This window comes from Mustela erminea, chromosome 6, assembly GCF_009829155.1.
Source record: "Mustela erminea isolate mMusErm1 chromosome 6, mMusErm1.Pri, whole genome shotgun sequence".
In the NCBI taxonomy this organism is placed as follows: domain Eukaryota; kingdom Metazoa; phylum Chordata; class Mammalia; order Carnivora; family Mustelidae; genus Mustela; species Mustela erminea.
This window is the reverse complement of record NC_045619.1, coordinates 60,737,325-60,756,872: the sequence shown is the minus strand read 5'-3', so window position 1 is coordinate 60,756,872 and position 19,548 is coordinate 60,737,325. Positions and strand designations below refer to the sequence as shown.

The 19,548-nt window shown below is 35.1% G+C and overlaps 1 protein-coding gene across 3 annotated transcripts in view; it reads right to left on the bottom strand.

Moving 5' to 3' along the window:
- The window catches only part of PIK3C2G (phosphatidylinositol-4-phosphate 3-kinase catalytic subunit type 2 gamma), a 359,509-nt gene that overhangs the window by 243,231 nt on the left and 96,730 nt on the right, over positions 1-19,548 (bottom strand). For all 3 annotated transcript variants that reach the window (XR_004286866.1, XM_032347455.1, XM_032347456.1), the window contains exons 12-13: positions 16,302-16,424; positions 9,659-9,790 (exon numbers count right to left, since the gene is read on the bottom strand). Coding sequence is in view for 2 of the 3 variants with exons in the window: in XM_032347455.1 (XP_032203346.1) it covers positions 9,659-9,790; positions 16,302-16,424 (255 nt within the window). In the remaining variant the exon portion in view is untranslated. The remainder of the gene's footprint in view (positions 1-9,658; positions 9,791-16,301; positions 16,425-19,548) is intronic.

Sequence of the window (19,548 nt, the reverse complement as noted above, 5' to 3'; positions counted from 1 at the left end):
TTCCACTTTAATAAAAGAAAGTATAAGAGCCATATGATCCTCTCAACAGATACAAAAAAAAAAAACATTTGACAAAGTACAGCACCTGATCTTGATAAACTAGGGATAGAAGAAACATGCCTCAATATCATAAAGGCCACAAACAAAAGACCACCGTTAATATCATCCTCAATGGGGAAAAACTGAGAGCTTTCCTCTGCAGTCAGGAACAAGACAGGCATGTCCACTCTCACCACTGTTGCTTAGCATAGTAATGGAAGTCTGAGCATCAGCAATCAGACAACAAAGAGAAATAAAAATCATCCAAATTGGCAAGGAAGAAGTTAAAATTTGCAGAAGATACGATATTCTAAGTAGAAAACCTATAATACTCCACCAAAAAAAATTGCCAGAAACGACATACAAATTCATTAAAGTTACAGGATATGAAATCAATGTACAGAAATCAGTTGCATTTTTATACACCAAAAATGAAGCAGTGAAAGAAAAATTATGGAATCAATCCCATTTACAATTGTACCAAAACCCATAAGATATCTAGGAATAAACCTAACCAAAAAGGCCAAAAGATCTGTACTCTAAAAACTACAAAACACTTATGAAAGAAACTGAAGATGACAAAGAGATGGAAAAGCATTTCATGCTCATGGATTGGATTGGAAGAACAAATATTGCTAAAATATTTATAATACACAAAGCAATCTACATACTTAATGCCATCCCTATCAACACTACCAGCATTTTTCACAAGCTAGAACAAACAATCCTAAAATTTGTATGGAACACAATAAAAATCCAGAAATGGACCCACAACTATATGGACATCTAATCTCGACAAAGCAGAGAATTTCCAATGGCAAAAACACAGTCTCTTCAACAAATGCTGTTGGGAAAACTGGACAGCAACATGCAGAAGAAACTGGACCATTTCTTAAACCATATACAAAAATGAATTCAAAATGAATGAAAGACCTAAATGCGAGACTTGAAACCATAAAAATCCCAGGGGAGAACACAGGCAGCAACCTCTTCGATCTTGGCCATGTCAACTTCTCACTAGACACATCACCAGAGGCAAACAAAGGGAAACAAAGGCAAAAATCATTTACTGAGATTTCATCAAGATAAAAAGCTTCTGCATGGTGAAGGAAACAATCAACAAAACTAAAAGGCAGCCTACAGAATGAAATAAGATTTTTGCAAACAATATATCTGACAAAGGGTTTGTATCCAAAATCTATAGAGCTTATCAAACTCAACACCCAAAAACAAATAATCCAGTTAAGAAATGGAAAGAAGTCCTGTGAAGTGTGTAAGCCTGATGATTCACAGACCTGTACCCCTGTGGCAAATAATACATTGTATGTCAATAAAAGAATTTTTATAAATAGATAAATAAAAATAAAAAGTAAAAAAAAAAAAAAGAAATGGGTAGAAAACATGAATAGACATTTTTCTAAGGAAGACATGAAGAAGACATCCAGATGGCTAACAGACACATGAAATAATGCTCAACATCACTCGTCATCAGAGAAATACAAATCAAAACTACAATGAGATGCCGCCTAGTCAGAATGACTAAAATTAACAACACGGAAACAACAGATGTTGGCAAGGATGTGGAGAAAGGGGGAAATTCTTACACTGTTGATAGGAAGGCAAACTGGTGCAGCCACTCTGGAAAACAGTATGGAGTTGCCTCAAAGAGTTAAAAATAGAATGACCCTACAATCCAGGAATCACACTACTAGGTATTTATACAAAAGGTACAAAGATACTGATTCAAAGAGATACCTGCAACCTGATGTTTACAGCATTATCAATAGTAGCCAAATTATGAAAAGAGCCCAAACACCCATGAATAAAGAAGTGAGATAGACACAGACATACACAGACACACACACACACAGACACATACATACACAGACACACACACACACAAATATGTAGATATATATACACACAATGGAATATTACCCAATAAGCATAAAAAAGAACGAAATCTAGCCATTTGCAACAATGTGGATGGAGTTGAGAGTACTATGCTAACTGAAATAATTCAATTAAGAAAAGACAACTACCACATGATTTCACTCATATGCAGAATTTAAGAAACAAAACAGACGAACATGGGGGGAAGAAAGAGAAAGAGGCGAACCATAAAAGAGTCTTAACTAGAGAGAACAAACTGTGGGTTTGTTGAGGGCAGGTAGGTGGCAGGATGGGTTAAACGGGTGATGTGGACTAAGGAGTGCACTTGCTGTGATGAGCACTGGGCATTGTCTGTTAAGTGATGAATCAGTAAATTCTACTCCTGAAGCTAACATTATACTCTATGTTAACTGCTATTTAAATAAAGACTTCAAACTAAAACAAAACAAAAAAACTGTCAAATCCTATTATTTCCTTTAATAGACACATGAAAAAGAGGAAGAAAAAAATCCAACAAATGAAGTTCTCTTTAAACCTTTAACTTTCTGGGACTTGCTTATTTTCCATGTCTAAAGATATTAGAAAGTATCTGCCCAAGGTAGTATAATTTGTAAATATTATTGGACAGATATTTTTATAAGACCCGGGATTATTTTTCTAGCAGAATGAATTTTGAATTTTCATTTTCCCTTTGTCTCATACCTCCTTCAGCTGGTGAACCTTGTTTTTTGGTATAACAATCCAGAGGGGATGGTATTAGCAACCTAAGAGTTTAATGCCATAAAGATTAGAAAATTATTAATTTATTTTTCATTATAGAGTATCGACCCTTCCCCAAAATGGTTTGAAGCATCCATCTGCATGGGAAAAGCTTTGGATTAGCTTCAGGCATAATGCAAGAGGAAGAAGGAGCACATCTAACACCAAACTTGGAGGACTTAGATGTTAATATTCCCCATAGTATTTATAGAAAATATTCTGTTCATGGTTAAGGGTTAACAGGAATGAAGAAGGAGGATGTGCATATTGGGTGGGGATTGCCACCACTTTCTGGGTAATTTGAGATTATGAGAAATGGAAGATAAAGAGAAAACAGAATTAGTATGACAGACATAGGTGTCCCAATTTCTCCCTTTTTTGCCTTGAAAGCAAACACAGAAAAGTGTTAGATAAATGAGCACAGCTCAAGGCAGAGGGTGCTCCTTTAGCACTCCATGCTTCAAATCCTGGAGGAAAATCACATCTTGGGCCACTCCTGTATATACTTGTGTCATGACCTTTAAGTGGGGACCAAACAGAGAGAAGGAGCTCCCGAGTTTAGCTTTATTAGGACTTCTTTGGTTTCTGTATAGAAGGGATGAGATGTAGAAATAGGTAAAATATCTAGATAAGCAGTCTCCCCCAAAAGGGGTCATGTGGCGGGGATAAGGGGTTTCTGTGATAAGAGCATCTGATTGAACAACCCAAGCTGATGTCAACTGGGAGTCACAATTAAACCTCAGATGGCTCTGTAGTACCTAAGAGAGCCCAAGTCATTCAGAGGATGCCAGTAAGCCCTAGCCAAGCAAGAAGAGCCCCGATCACAAGCTACACTAGCTGCAACAAGCAGTCACCAGCCTAAAGCATGCATTTGTTTTGGCTATCAGAAGTCCCCAGGCCAAAGCATCTGTTCCTTTCTGATCCTGTAAATCCAGACACTCTCTTAGAGAATCAGGGTGTCAGGAAGCTATCTGAGTGACTGAATGTTTTTATCCAAAAGAATGTTTTTGTATTCTAAAAAAACTATTTAAATTACTGAGTTGACTAATATTTTGTGGTTGATGTGAAGTTTTTTCTCCTTAATAGTTACAGGGTGGGAGCTCAGGAGGAAAAGTGTGATTTATTTATTGCATTTTTCTTCGCATCTAAGTTGTATGATGAATTATACTTATGACCTTCCTATACTTATATGTCTTGGCCATCCTTCATTTTGAAAATCTAAGTGATCTAAGCTAATTCCTACAGTGGGAGAAGGGACTCAAGAATAACTGTCAGTATCTGTCATTACCCTCCTTGGAAGAAGCCTGGATTAACAGCTGCCATGGCCTTAACCCTGAGGCATACTGTGCAGAACGAAGTCGGAACACCTGAATCAAGTATGTGAATGGAGAGACTTAATGAGCAATAGAGAATACTAAGACTAAACTCCTAGCTGTCCAAGTGAGGCTTATATAACACATACTTCAAAGCAATTCAGGAGGAAAAGGATGTTTGGCACCATTCTTTGGGCTCTCTGTATGCTTAATATTAGCTAATTTACTTTTTCTTTAAAGATTGTATTTATTATTTATTTATTTTAATATTTTATTTATTTATTTGACACACAGAGAGAGAGATCACAAGTAGGCAGAGAGGCAGGCAGAGAGAGAGGGGAAGCAGGCTCCCTGCTCAGGATGATGATGTGGGGCTTGAACCCACAACCCTGAGAGCATGATCTAAGCCAAAGGCAGAAGTTTTAACCCACTGAGCCACCCAGGCACCCCAAGATTTTATTTATTTATTTATTTGACAGAGAGAGACAGAATGAGAGAAGGAACACAAGCAGAGGGAGTGGGAGAGGGGGAAGCGGACTCTCTGCTGAGCAGGGAGCCCGATGTGGAGCTCGATCCCAGGACCCTGAGATCATGACCCGAGCCAAAGGCAGACCCTTAACAACTAAGCCATGCAGGTGCCCCAGCTAATTTACTTTCTGATAATGGATTGTACTTACACATTGTTTGAGATATTGCAAACATCTCTACAAACAGATATTTCTAATATCCAATATATTCTAATATATTATCTATAATATCTAATAAATTCCCAAAGACTTCTGTAAATAGAAAATACAGTGATGATAAAGATGATTAGTGGAATTAAGATGTGAAGAGAACACATCTAAGATGGTGATCTCAGAAAGAAGACAAAAATGGAAACTTCTAATACACAGGCCAGTGGGGACCGAAGTAGTTTTTATGTTACTACTCTTAGAAGGATTATTAAGTCAATTTAACATTAAGCAAAAAATTAACTACATAATGAAGAGAGGAAATGGGAAATAGTTTCCTTTGTGAAGAAAAAAAACACCAGACTCTATCAGAACATCTGTATCCTATCGTCATTATGTAGTTTAACTTCTTTGATCTTCTTGGATAAAATCAGTGGTATTCAAAGGAGCTTTCTGTTTGTTTTCATAAGGCTTGATGGTTGGAGGTGCACTTCAGAAAGGTGGTAAGGAGACAGCAAATAGGTTGGATGCCAGGATTTTAAATTCTCCCCTTCTCCCATTCCTCACCCAACAAAACACATAAACTGGTTATCACTCTTACACTCTGAGATTTTGAAAAATCTGAGATTTTGAATTAGATGCCATTAGAAAAAGGGACACACTGCTAAATATAACATTTCAAAATACTGGTTCTGGAATATCCTTAAGGATCTGTTTGATTTCAATATTGTTTAAATTCCTGTATCTAGAAAAGCCAACCCCAAAACTGTGGCACCAGAACAGATGCTGGTTTACCCTCTCTGGGCCCCTGGTCCTATAGCTATGAAATAAAAGATTTGAATAAAATAATTATTGTTACTTTTAGTTATAGGATCTTTTTTTTCCCCCTAAGTCAAACTATTTATTTATTTATTTATTTAAATTTATTTTTTATTTTCAGCATAACAGTATTCATTATTTTTGCACCACACCCAGTGCTCCATGCAATCCGTGCCCTCTATAATACCCACCACCTGGTACCCCGACCTCCCACCCCCCGCCCCTTCAAAACCCTCAGATTGTTTTTCACAGTCCATAGTCTCTCATGGTTCACCTCCCCTTCCAATTTCCCCCAACTCCCTTCTCCTCTCTAACTCCCCATGTCCTCCATGCTATTTACGTGCATCATGGCTTGGCATTCTGGACCCAAGAATAGAAAAGACACCAGATACAGGCAGCCAACATGTCCATAGGATCTTATGTTATAAAACTCTTTGGGATTCTGCTGATCATAAGTCTAATAGGTTTCATGCCCAAAAGCAGAGTGCAGGCAAAACTGAGGCAGAAGCTTCTTGTATGTTGTTGAGATTGTCACAATGCATTCGTGGAGCAAGGTGTGACACCTAAGGGCAGGAAGGGTGGCAGATTAAGGTAGTAACACACATAGAGAGAAATCAAACTTACATTCTGGTTCTTGTTCTATTCTAGTCTGGTGATTTATAGAAAAGTCTTTTAACCTTCCTTTATCATAGAGATCTTCATCTGTAAATGAGGTGTTTGTACTATTTGCACTCTGTGGGTCTCTCTTGATAGGAAGGGTAGACAATAAGGAATTCTCACCCACAACTTTTTTTATATTTGATTTGGAGGATATATCTGAAATGGTAAAATACAGTGGGGTCAAGGTTGGCTACATAGGCAACAATCTGAGGAGTCAAGTTGTTTTGAAATTAAGATTTGTTTTGGGTCTCTTTTGAAAATCTGAAAAGATTCTGATTTTTCTGGTCTTTAACACTCCCAGAGACCTTTGAGAATACTGATACCTGGACCCCACTGCAGACCACTTAAATCAGAATATTTGGGAACACTTGGGTTTGGGATTTATTTTAAAATCTCCCCAGGGGAATCTATTGTTCGATGTTGAAGACTTATGTATTGAAAGAGTTTACCACAATTTAGAAACCCTAAGTAACTCCACACTAGTTTTGAATTTAAGTAGGGAAGGTAGCTCACAGAAACTGTTGAGATAAGAAAAACCCTTTCTTATTGCAATGTGGAGGCATTATGAATATAAATGCAATGGAAGTTCTAGCTGAAAAATATAGGATTATAAAACTTCTGTGGGCCAACTTTTACCTTTGTACTTTGGATGTTTTTTATAGACCTGAACGTGAATTTGTGTGCTTCAAAATGTTGAAGTTTATTTTTATTTGTAGACATTCCTGATGCAGCCATAAGCGATATATCTGAGTTTAATCACCCATGGTTCTTCTGAAAACCACTTTGGAAACGACAAAGGGATAGGAAGCCTTTAATTCAGCATATTTTCAGGTTGTGTGTAGGCTGGAAAAAATAAGGATATAAGTGTTCTTGACAACTTCACATCGCTAGGTATGGGCAAGTCAAATTGTAATAAATGACAGATTTAATATGAAATGTTTATGGATAGGGGTCATTCCATGATAGGAAATGAAATTAAGTGACTTATTTGCTGTGATCTGGAAATATCTGGATCAAATAAATTGGGTTAGAATCTCTGTCACTCAGAGCAATGAACACAGTGGGAGTCATCACATTCCCTAATTGCCCTACATGATGGATTTTTGATGTCTTGAAAAGATCTGGATTTTTTTTTTGAATTGTTTAGCCCAGAAGAGAAGCAGATTTTCTGGTTTTTATGAGAAATAATCTTTTGGAAATATATTTATAAATGCTTATCAAAGTGCTCTTTGAAGTAAGTTTTGTTTTCTGATATGATGTCTCATCATCCACAATTTCAATCTCTTTCCCTTAGGAAAACACCACCTACTATCAGTCCCAGATGGCATTACTAAAGATGAACACTCACATAAAAATGTTTACTAATGGTAAGTGATACATGACGAAAAACATGGAGGCAGTGTTTTTACTCTCATAACTATCTAGAAAAAAAAGTCTTGAAGATTAGTCTGAAAGACAGATATAGTCTATGGTCATCCCACCTTGAACACACCCAATCTCATCTGAAAGACAGATATAATCCAAACTTCTTATATATTTAATGTTTATTGATTACATGTTTTACACAAAGTAATATATTAGATAATAGAAGGGAATAAAATGAACTGAATTTTTTCAGAAAAGAGCTAGAATTTTTCTTCTACAAACATGCTAGATGTTACAAATACTGGAGTTGAAACTTTAGAGAAACTCACTCAAGAGAAGGAAGGGCACTTTGCAGAGCTGCTCCTAGTGAGAAAGTAATCAAAGTCCTTAGCCCACAAATCAGATTTTTGAAATATCTGCTAACTGCAGTAGGCATTCCTTTTAGGGCTAAACTGTTTCTTTTTTTTTTTAATTTTAATTTTAAAGTAATCTTTACACCCAACATGGGGCTTGAACCTACCAACTCTGGGATCAAGAATCACCTGCTTGGGGTACCTGGATGGCTCAGTCAGTTAAGCATCCAACTCTTGATTTCCGCTCAAGTCATGATCTCATGGTCATCAGATAGAACCCCACCTTGGCCTCTATGCTCAGTGAGGTGTCTGCTTGAGATTCTCTCTCCCTCTGCCAGTACCCCCCTGCTCACATGTTTTTTTTTTTCTCTCTCTTTCTCAAATAAATAAATAAATCTTAAAAAAAAAAAAAAGTCACAAGCTCTGCTGATTGAACCAGCCAGGCAGCTCGGGATTAAAGAATTTCTTATAGACTTTTGAAATTTTACTTTATCCTAAATCTCCTATAGGGTTGATTTTTTTTCTAGTTCAATTTAATAAACCTCCACTGATTATCTATTTATAAGAGGTACAATGTTAGATGATAGCTACTACAAAGATAAATATATTACTGTCAACAGAAATATACATGTGGAAATGGGTACATGAAAACAAGTAATAGAGCAACACACACACACACACACACACACACACACACACACACACCCCAGATCAGAATTAATCCAACAAAGATGATCTTAAAGATTTATCACAATTGTTTTGATTACAATTTATTTATAATGACTAAATTTGGGGACAAAAGCAGATGAATTTTCTTAACATTTTTATATATTTTTTTTTTATTTCTAAGTGGTATAAAATTATTTTCTTTTTTTTTTTATTTCCAGCATAACAGTATTCATTATTTTTGCATATTACTATATTATTACATTTTATATGTTATAAACATTCTTTATAACAATATTAAAGTAACTATATATATTCTAATTTTTGAAGGTCCTGTATTTTTTTTACATTTTATTTTTATTTTTGTTTTTAATTTTATTTTTACAGTGTTCCAAGATTCATTGTTCATGCACCACACCCAGTCCTCCATGCAACATGTGCCCTCCTTAATACCCAAATTCAATTATAAAGCAAGTCCTGCCATATGAAAAACAACTAAGCTGATTTATTTGAAATATTATTTCTTTAATAGCACAGAAAACCATGTTACTGACTTTATCAAATATTCTCAGTATTAATCATTCCAAATCCTTATGGTTAAGTCAACCATTAATTTTGCAATGGCCGTTAGTTCTGACAGACTATCTGAACTTATAGTTGGTTTGCTTTCCTGAAAAGTTTTATCTTAAAGTTACCAAATATTTTCTTCTTGGCAACAAAGATCAGCAGACCAGTTACACTGTATAATTTTACTTCAGCCAGAATTCCATGACTCACATTGTTTCTAAATGACAGTATTGATCTAAGTCATTCTGAATTACTAATGCCAGAGAAACTGGCTGGTCAGAGAAGGAAAAGCAATTGAAATTGGTCATGCCAATATTTTTTTATTATAAATGACCCAGTTGACAAGTTGAGCATGAGGTCTCTTTCTAAAGCCATTTCTACATTTTTGCTTTTCAGTTCCACTTTCAATAGTCATGATTTATATTGAGCTACCTCAGTTTTGGAACAAAATGCCTTCTTTTTTTCATTATTCCATATACTGCAAAATAGTCAATTCCAAGGAGGTTTTTATTGATATGAGAGCTTTATTAAGAACAAATGATATACTTACTCTTTTGGAAACAATGGAAGACAAGTCCAAGCCAATAAATTGGCATTACTGGTTGCACAGACAATCCCAAACAATCTTATAGTGAGCATGGATTCCCTTGGAAGTGACTTTATTTCAAGAGGAAAATTGATCCTTAAAATAAAGGAAAAAAGTAGATTATCTACCCAGTTACCATGATATTTTCATAGATTTTTTTTTAATATAATGGTATGTGATATAACCAACTTTTTGAATTGAGGGATCCTTTTGAACTTTTGTGTTTGATCTTATAAAAACGGAAATATGGCAAAAATACATAGAGTAATGAGATTGGTTATTCAATCAATGGGGATTGCTTTAATTATAACTTTGACATGTAAGCTTATTTTTAAAATTTATAATGACTTATGAATTTACTCTTTGTAAACACAGAGGAAAGAATGACTAATATCGTCTTAGTGAATGGGGGAAGGAAGGAAATAACTTGAAATGTGTCTTAGAGAGTAAGTTGGCTATAATTAGATGGAGATTCAGAAAAGAATACTTCAAGAAGAGAAAAGTACATAGATAAGGTCATTTATGCATAGAACAAGGGATGTGGTCAAGTTCATTGGGGAATTTACAGAGCATGCTATTAAAAAGGTAGGTAGTTGCCAGAATGCTTAAGAACTCTGTAGGCCAGGCAAGGGAATTTGAGCTTTTCCTTAATGGCAAAAGGGAATATTTGAACAAGACAGCTAAAAGTATATAGAGCTGTTTACTATTTTAAATGTGAACCATTCTGGGTAATGATGAGATCCCTAGGCATGGGGGGATGATTGCTAAAATGTAATGGACATACCAATTTCTGGATAGGTCAAGGTGAAGGAATTCCAAATACAGACCCTGGATGGACTGTAGATATTGGGCAAAAAAAAAGTGGCCAAGGATAAACACAGGATGGTTCATGGTGAGAAAAATCTGAATTTAGATACTGAAGGGAGAAGGGAGAAGGTACCTTTCTTTCCTTTTTGGAATCATCTCAGTTATAAGAAATGATCAGATTCTATTATAAGAATATCAAGACATGTATAGCATTTAGGAGAGATCTATTTATGAGACAAGGAAATCAAACACACAAAGAAGCTTATATGGGACAATATGTTTGCTAGAAGATGAAAATGCAAGGAAGAAATGGAAAAATTGAACAGAGGTTAGCAGATAAGTGAACTTATGGGAACTGATTCATCAAGGGATGGGAAAAAGAAAGAAAGTGACTGGAAGAGCAAATGGGACAGCTTATATTGTATATCTGATGGTATTAGGTATGGGGAGTATAAACAGAATCCACTGGCCTTGTGATTCCCAGTTGAATTTTGACATCAAATTATTTAAGCAGTAAGTAATTAGTGCAGGACTGATGATGAACAAAGCCAATGTGCAAGTGGAAGGTGCTGACTGAGGCCTCAGGTAATTTTCTCATAGTAGGAGTTGGCTGTCTGATCTGGATATCAGAGAGAAGTCCTTACATAAGGTGTCAAATAAGACATTGGTGACCCTCTTTTAGTGGTTGGGCAGTATCCAGCCTAAGAAATAATGAGGCATCAATTCAGTCTAGTGACCATACTGATTTTGAGGAAGTACACACCCATTTCCTCAATATGCTCTTCCCTGTAATAAAGAGCCCCAGATCCAGGGTGGCAATAAAGCAGCTAACAAGAGGGAAGACAGAAGGCCTATTTTAGAGGTAAAATGAATAACTAATATTTGACTAACAGTGTATTAGTAGAATAGCACAATGAAAAATTAAAGATGAATTCTAGCCTTCTAGATTATGTTATAGTAGATAACTTTAACTGATACAGAAGTATAAAATGAGGAGGAAATTGGGTTGGGGTAATATGTGCAGTTTAAGGCAAGATATAATTGGTTGATAATAACTCTGTAATGTCAATATGTAAGCTGTGCAGAGAGGACAAGTCAGAAGTTTGGATCTGGGTATATTTACATTCAGATATTGGCCCTATGACAAGTAAGCCTCATTTTTTCCTTATCAACATAATGGATCAAACATTGTATAAGACAATAAGTGGAAAATGGTGGCAACACATCAACAATACATTCATTATTCAATCAATAATGTAGTAATTTATATTAGCCATTGTAGACAGATGAAATTTAATTCTAGTTAAAAGTAGGGAAGGGAAAGAAAGAGAAGACTATGATAAAGAAAATCTATTTTTTCAAGATTAGCAAAGTTTAGACTATTAAAAAATTAATTTGTTTTACATTTAGATATTTAAAAGTTTTTCTTTTCCTTCATATTGTTTCATACTCAAAACATCCACTGAAGATAATGTAGACATACTTCTCAGCCAGGAATAAGCTCTGAAACTCAACATAAAATGTTGATGATCTTGTGGAATGCATAATAATTTTTTGAATGTTCTCTCCTTTACTTGTAATTGATTTTCTATTTGGTTTTCATATTTCTGTGCTAGAATGGAAGCTATGATTTCACTTTATTCCTCACATAATCTAGAGTGTTCTTTTTCTCATTGAGTCTGGCTTCTTCAAGTATAACTTCACTCATTAGTGAGCTTTCATATCAAGAATAAAAAAATTTAATAAGTTACAGTGAATAGTTACTGTCAATCTCCATTTTGTCATTTTTATTAAGAAAAATAAATTCTTCTAGGGTAGGAAGACATGCTTTCTAAATAGTTATTAATTAATTTCTTGAACACATACGGGTTTTTAAAGCCAGAATAATCTCACACTCGCTGGAAAATCTTTTTTTTTTTTTTTTTAACTTCTACATAGGTATCAAAAAATCAAAGGAATGAACTTTTAGACCAAAAAAAAAAAAAAAGGAAGGAAAATACTTAAGGGACAAATCAATAAGTGAATTGCTTCTTTTTATGCAAGCAGCTGGCATAGACCTCAAGTTTTAACCATATATTTGCCTTACTTTGCAGTTGAAAAATGAATAAACATTAAAATTTTTCTGAAATGTTTTCTTTTTCTATATGAGATTGTTTTCCTAAGATCAGAGTGAGTTTTTCATAGTGAAAATGGGAGATTTAATTAAGTCATATGTTTAGAACTTTCCTTTTAATACTGATGTATAGCAATAAACCATTATAAGGATTTCTGTAATGTGAAACAGGGAACCATTTCAGGATTTTTAAACACAATAATAACACAGCCTGACTTACATTTTAAAAGAAGTCACTTTAGCCACTGTGTGAGAAGGACTATAGAGGTACAAGAGAAGAAGGGAGACCATTATATAGCAACTATGGTAATTTAGGGGAGAGAGAATGGGGGACTAGACTAATGAAAGTGATAAGAAGTAATAGTCTGGAAATATTTTGAAGGGAGAGCCTATAGGATTTACTGGACATGGAATCTAAGAGGTTATTCACCATAAATACGTGACTTGAACAACTGGAACGGAAAAGGATCGTCCAGGGTGGTTATCCATGGAAACAAGCTTGGAATGTAAAGTTACATTGTTTTAGACATGTATTGTTTTAGACATGTTGAATGCATAAGTGTGGAGTTTGTGACTGATGCTTGGGTTGGTGATATAATTTTTTGGAGAAGCTGGCATATAAATGGCATTTAAAGCCATGTGACGATAAGAGAAAGTTAAAGGAGCAAAGTAAATACAAGAGAAAAGAGGTGTAAGTGCTAAGACCATGATCAGTCCCAGGGAAAAAAAGAAAATAGAGAAGGAATGTCCAGTACAGGAGAAGGAAAGCAAAAAGAATATGGCAGCTAAGTGGAGAGCATATTTCAAGATAGAGGGTAAAATCAAGAGTGCCAAATGCTCCAAATAGATCATGCAAGATGAACTGAGAAACCAACATTAGATTTAACTGCGCAGGTCACTAGTGACTCTAATAGGCAACTTCAGTGAAGCAGAGGTGATGAAAGCCTAATTCGAGCATATTTTAGAGCACAGGAACAACAACAACAAAAACAACTGAAGAAAGTGAGAATATACAACTCTCTGGAAGGATTTTGCCCTAACTCAGAGGATAAAAATGGGGTGGCTGCTGATAAGAGAATGGAGTAGATTTTTTTTTTTTAAGTTAAGATGCAAGAACTACTTATAGAATATAAATACTCTGCCAAGGATTTTATATGTTTTAAGAAATAGTATAGAAATCACAGTAAAAACATCAGCTTTGGAGTGAGAGTAGGTCTGAGCACTAGTTCTGTCATTTACGCGTTGTGGGACCTAGGGAAAGTTAATTAAGCTTCAGAAGCCTCAATATTCTGATCTTTAAAAAAGGATGACAATACCTGTTTCATATTTTTGTTGTTAAGATGAGATAATATATTTGGGGTATATTATGATGATTGAAATATGTAGTCAAAATCTCTGTCATATATTATTAAACAACAAAATTTCAATCCTTAAGTGTAGACTCTAGTAATGAAATGTATAATCAATTATAGTGTAATAGATATATGTTAATAAAATATATATAAAGAATACTACAGTCTCCTAGAAAAATAGTAAATAACTCTTTCTAATGGAAATGAGATAAAATTAAGATAATTCTAGGTTGAGTTCACTAACTCTACTGGGGGAAGTAAAAAGTTCACAGTAAAGATACACATGTACAGACCTGAAGCAGAAGAAAAATATTAATGTAGTTATTAAACTATTAGACTATTAAAAATAGTATAGTTATCCAAGAACACTAATGACTTTTGATTTATTTAGAGATTTTTTGGGGTGTGGAGATTTTTTAAAAACCAACTTTAGATTTAGTAGGTTTTTTCTTGAATTAAATGAGAGCACATATCAGTTGAAAATTAGTCTGATTTTTTTAAATAGCTAAGAGTAAGTTGTAATTAAGCTAAAAGAATAATTTTAGTCATTGAGCTGATTAATAACATTTTTAAAAGATCACTTATTACATGAAATTTATTCATTTGCTCAAGAACACATATTGAATTCTTACTCTACCAGATACTACTAATGCTGCTATGGCCAGAATGAAAAATTTTTAAAAGAAAATAAAATGACAAAAACAAAAACAAAAGATCTTTGTGTCATTTGGCAAAAGCAAACAGAAATATAAGCAAACAAATTCAGTAAGGGACCATAAGAGAATAGATTGATATTCACATCAACCAACAAAAGAGAAGTGGCCAATTATTTCTAATGTTACAAAAAAGAGTTTGCAGAGAAAGTGAAAGAGTACTTTGAAAGATAATTAGGTGGTCCCACGATGGGCAGTAAAGCCACTGTGCTCTTGACAGATGGAGGACCCTTAGCAGAGGCATGATCTCTCAGTTTACAGTTAGGGTAAACAGATCAGATACAGAATGACTGCGTGCAGGGCCATGGAGTGGGGCTAACTTCAGAGATAAGGTGTAGGATAAGGGCCAAACCACAGGATTTGTATTTTAGCTTATGAGAATTGGGGAACCACTGATGAATTTTACAAGCAGAACTCATTCTGTGCAATAGAAGAGGGTTTTGTAATTGAAGATCAGGTCTTTGGTCAAAGGAATTAAAGAACATATAAGGAATTAAGATAACATATAAGGAATTAATAACATATAAGGAATTAATTCCTTTGGTCAAAGGAATTAAGAACATATAAGGAATTAAGAACATTAAGGAAGGGAAAATAAATGTTGTCATAGTCCTAGTGGAAGGAGGAATTGCTTTTGTATAGAAGGAACCATGGAGTATATAAAAATTGAAGGCCACATGTCATTGATTGTGGTAACATTAAGATTAGGATAAGTGCTGCCATCTGACACAATCCTGAGTCCCAGAAATTTTAGCACATATTTCTCAGTGAAAAAGCCCAATATTGGGGAGTCAAATCATCTTCCAAGAAAGCCACATCTGGTAAAGTGCTGATGAGATGTAAATTAGTTTTCTTCTGTTTGAGGTGGGAAGAAAACCGGTTATCAGTGCAGCACTGGTGACCCCACAGAAATTACTGAAAGCTAGTGGAGTAGTGTCATAGGAACAGCAAGGAAAAGTGGAAGTAATCATGAAATAGCCATAGATGGGGTCTATGAACACCCTGAGATTCTGAGTAAAGTAAGGACTTGAGGAGGGAGACAGAGGAGAGCAAGAAGGAATGAACTGTGTCAAGAAGGTACTTTTTTTCTTTTTGATTTAATAAATCTCTATAAAATGAGAAAGTAGGAACCAATCAGCCAAAATCAGATGGTAAATCATACATGCATAGATAATTATTATAAAAAAACTTGGCTGTTTAAATAAATTTATAATTGGCTTTAATGGGAAGGTGGAGATTACATATTATTGGGCAATTTTTTCTTCCTTGTTATACCTAGAATCTACTTCTCTCAACCCCAAATAGAGGGTATCTCTTATATCTCTTATATCCACAGTATGTGAATGATTAATTATTCTTTTTTTTCAATTCCCCTTTTTGATCAGTTTGATAATGTGGATTGGACGCCTGTCTAGATTTCTAAATGGACTTTTAATCTATTGAACTATATGGTCAGTTATCTATTAGTATGAGCATATTTATCACATCACTGAATCAAACCAACTGGCAATATTTAAAAAAAAAAATCACACCTTCCACTTTAAAAAAAAAAAAAAGGAGAAAAAAGGAATCCTTGATCTTTATTAGATAAATGATATTGCCAAAATAAAGATTAAACTTACGTTTCATTCCAGTTGACCAGGAGAAAAAACAATTTTTTGACTGGAATATTTCTGTAGCTTCTCACTTGGCACAACTTCTTTCCAGCATAAGTAAGCCAACAGGAAAAAGAAAATGCTTTATAGCTTAAAAAAAAAAAAATTGATTCAATAAGCTGAAAGCTATAAAGAGACCAGTTTTCTATATGGGTCAATTATTTTTACAGTTAAAAGTCTAATGATAAAGTTTTATCTGCTTATATAAAGTATGCTTTAAAAATTACTTTAAAAATTTATGTTGGGTGACATCTGCAAGATGGTACAGCAGAAAGCCCCAGACTCTCCTTCCACCATGGAAGCACCAATTCAACCATACACAGATCAATTCCCTTTGTGAGGAATTCAGAAACAAGAAACTCTTGCACTCCAGGCAAGTGCAAACGAGCCACATAGAAATCAGCAGGAGAATTTGTGGCACTCCTTTTCCAGAACTCCTTCCCTGACAGAGAGCAGTATGATTAGGAGAAAACTCCCAACTCCTAGCTTTTCCCTGGGTGGGAAAGAGAAGACTGGAACATATGTCTAGTATTCAGACTTTTTAAGAGGTTATCCAAGGGACTAAAAGGACAGAAGCTAGCCCTGCCTAAATATAAATGCTGAATGGAATGGTTGCCAATGGGGGCCTCTGAGAACAAAACCAATAGTTTGAACTAGAACAAATTCACTTGCCACTGTGCTATCTCAGTGCAAATGAATAGGAAAAAAAAATCCTTAATTCAGTGCAAATGAACAACAGCAACAAAAAAAACCCCAACTTCTGGACTCTCAGTGCAAAATGAATAGGAAGAAAATTTCCCATCTCAGTGCACAATGAACAGGAAAAAGTGTTCAACTTCTGGCTTTTACTTGGGGAGAAAAAGAGTCAGAGTGTGTGTCCAATGTTCTAGCTTTTTGGGTGGCAGCCTGAAGGACTAGTTTCTGTCTTACCCAATTCATAGCATGGATGGGACCTGGCATACTCAGGATACCAGGGAACAGCTGAGAACCAAAAACAGTGGGGGGTAGGGCTCCCAGCTGGCTCAGTCAGTTAAGCTCAGTGTTAAGTCGGTTAAGTCTGCCTTCAGCTCAGGTCATGATCCCCCATCCTCCCTGTTCAGTGGGGAGTCTGCTTCTCCCTCTGCCCCTCCCTTGCTCATGCTCTCTCTCTCAAATAAATTGATAAAATCCTAAAATAATCAACAAACAAAAACAGCTGGTGAGCTTACAGTAGCACCAACAAACTTGAAGAGCCATAGACAGATATGAGGGGGAATAAGAAATTATGAGTTCCTGAAGTAAGAAGCAAAACCTCTCTAATCAGGAATTTACACACACAAATCCAGAGAAGAGAAAAGTTTTGAAAGGCCCCAGAGTTTCTAGTTGTGCTGACTGGTGACATTCTTTCTCTCTATGAAACCAATGATCCTTATATTTTTTTCAATGCACAGACTCCAGTACAAAGTAACTAGGGATACAAAGAAAGAGTGAAATATGGCTCAACAAAAACAATAAAATAAATCTCCTGAAGCCAATGTTAAATAAATCAAGGCATATGAATTACCTGACAAAGAATTCAAAATAATTATCATAAAAATGCTCAACAAACCAGGAAAATGATGCATGAATAAAATTAGATTATAAACAAAGAGACAAAAAATATTAAAAAGAATCACACAGAAATTTTGGAACTGAAGCATATAACTGCATTAAAAAAAACTTTATAAAGGTTCAAGAGTAGACCTGATCAAGCAGAAGAAAGAATCAGTGAACTCAAAGACAGGTCATTTGAAGTTATCCAATCAAAGGAACAAAAAAAAAGAAAGAATTAAGAAGAGCAAAGAAAGCTTAGGGGACTTCCAGGACACCATCCACCAGACAAATACACATATTATGTGAGTCCCAGGAGGAGAAGAAAAAGAGATAGAAAGCTTATCTAAAGAAATAATAGATGGGAAATTCTCAATTGTATGTAAGGAGATGGGACACCCAGATTCAAGCTCCACAAACCAACCTAAGATAAGCCCAAAGATGAGCACACTAAAACATATTATAATCAAATTAGCAAAAGTCAAAGACAAAGAATTTTTAAAGCAGCTAGAAGAAAGTGATCCACCACATAAAAGAGAGACCCCATAAGTTCATCAGCAGATTGCTAAGCAGAAGAACCCTTACAGGCCAGAAGGGAGTGGGATGATATATTCAAAGTTCTAAAAGACAAAACTGCTAGTCAAGAATATTTGCTCTGGCAAAAGTGTCCTTCAAAAATAAAGGACAAAGAAATACTTTCCCAGAGAAACAAAACCTGAGGAATTTCATCACCACGAGACCTGACTTACAAGAACGGCTAACAGTGGTCTTCAAAGTTGAAATAAAAAGATGCTAGCTAGAGAGAAGCACAAAAGCATATAAAAGTACAAAGGGCACTGGTCAAGGTAAATATGTAGACAAATACAGAATACAGTAAAATACTTTAGTAATGGTGCATGAACCACTCTTAACTGTGGTATAGAAAGTAAAGGGCAAAGTATTAAAGAGCTATAATTATAAAAATATGTAAAACAAAATGATGCATTTTGTGATATCAATAACAAAGTGTGGTAAGGGGAGAAAAAAGAATAGAGTTTTTTTTAAGTGTCTGAAGTTGTTATCTGCTTAACAAAGACTGTTTTAAAAATATAAGATGCTTTACATAAGGCCTATGGTCATCACAAAGAAAATGACTACCTATAGAAGATACACAAAAGAAAATAAAGGAATCAAAATGTGTCATTACAGGCACGGCTGGGTGGTTCAGTGAGTTAAAGCCTCTGCTTTCGGCTCAGGTCATGATCCCGGGGTCCTGCGATCGAGCCCCAAGTTGGGCTTTCTGCTCTGCAGAGAGTCTACTTCCTCCTTTCTCTCTCTGTCTGCCTCTCTGCCTACTTGTGACCTCTCTCTGTCAAATAAATAAATAAAATCTTTAGAGAAAAAAAATAAAATTTAAAAAAGTGTGTCATTACAAATAATCAAAAAAAAAATGCAAAAGAAGACAGCAAGAGAGGAAAAGAATAGAAAACAGTGGAAGAAATGGCAATAGTTAAGTCCTTTCATATCATTAGTTACCTTAAATGCAAATGTATTAAACTCCAGAATCAAAAGGTATAGCATAGCTGAATGGATAAAAAAACAAGTTCCAATTATATGCTGCCTGTAAGAGACTCACTTTAGATTAAAGGACACATATAGGCTGAAA